Source organism: Emiliania huxleyi (assembly GCF_000372725.1).
Source record: "Emiliania huxleyi CCMP1516 unplaced genomic scaffold EMIHUscaffold_11053, whole genome shotgun sequence".
Taxonomy (NCBI): domain Eukaryota; phylum Haptophyta; order Isochrysidales; family Noelaerhabdaceae; genus Emiliania; species Emiliania huxleyi.
Window position 1 is genome coordinate 1 of NW_005201761.1, and position 1,050 is coordinate 1,050.

At 62.0% G+C, this 1,050-nt stretch overlaps 1 protein-coding gene across 1 annotated transcript; it reads left to right on the forward strand.

Moving 5' to 3' along the window:
* Positions 1 to 645: 645 nt before the first annotated feature.
* EMIHUDRAFT_260442 (hypothetical protein) lies at positions 646 to 1,037 on the forward strand (the record flags this gene model as incomplete). The annotated part of the gene is made up of 1 exon (XM_005791663.1): positions 646 to 1,037. A coding segment is annotated over one exon (392 nt), but the record flags the coding sequence as incomplete, so codon positions are not given.
* Positions 1,038 to 1,050: the final 13 nt, after the last annotated feature.

Consider the following 1,050-nt stretch of genomic DNA (forward strand, 5'->3'; position numbering starts at 1 on the left):
CCCCGTCTCCTAGAGAGTCGGCGCCATCGGTCTTGGCTAATAGGCTCTCATAGTGCCCTAATAGCGCCCTAATAGTCGCTATTAGCCCATCTCATAGTGGTGTTCTAATAGCTCCAGACGTTATGAAGCTCAGCTATTAGCCCCTCTGAGCTAATAGTAGCACTATTTGAAATCGCTATTAGCCTTTTCCTCATTATGAGGCTAATAGTTTGACCAGTGCGGCCTTAGCGCCGGTCATGCCTAAAGCGTGCTTACACCAAGTAGAAGTAGACGCAGCCGCGAGTCGCAGCCGGGTCCCCGAAGGAAGCCCCCCAGATCCCAAAATAATGGTCCCTTGGTCGACTACACCCGCCGTCCGGGAGGAGGGTGCACATGAGCGACGAGAGTATACACGGGACGGATCGGGCGGTAGAAGGAGTAGCCGGTGAGCCCTGTGTACTGTGCAGGCCGTGCGTGTTTTTGTGTGCCGCTAGCAATGGCGCTCGACCGAGACTGCGGTGCCGTGGTCCATCCCCCAGCAAGACCGAACCCGAGTCGCTTCCCTCGCCGAGCAACCATGTGCGTCTCCAAGACGGGCTCGGGGTACGTCACCACGCACCGGTGACGAGGCAAGACTGATCCTGAACACGGCAATAGCGCACACATATGGTCGTCAACTCGTGCGCCGTCTCGCCCGACGGCAGCCGCGTCGCTGTGGCTGGTCGCGAGCTGCTGCGCACCTACTCTCTCAGCGGTGCCGCCCAGCAGGGCGTCGACCTGCTGGCGCACACGCGCAAGGCGTCGTCGCACTCTTCGAACGACGTGAGCTGGTTGTCGCAGCGGCCTGCGCAGCTCGTCACCGGCTCCATCTCGGGCGAGGTTCTGCTGTGGGACACGACTCGCCGCGGCTCGCGCCTGGTCCGCACGATGGCGGGCCACGGCCGCGCGGTCAACCGCGTCGTCTGCACCAGCGACGAGCCGCCTCGGCTGCTCTCCGGCTCTCAGGACTGCACCGTCCGCCTGTGGGACCTCAACGTGCGAAATGCGGCACAACTCACGTTTCCGGCAGCG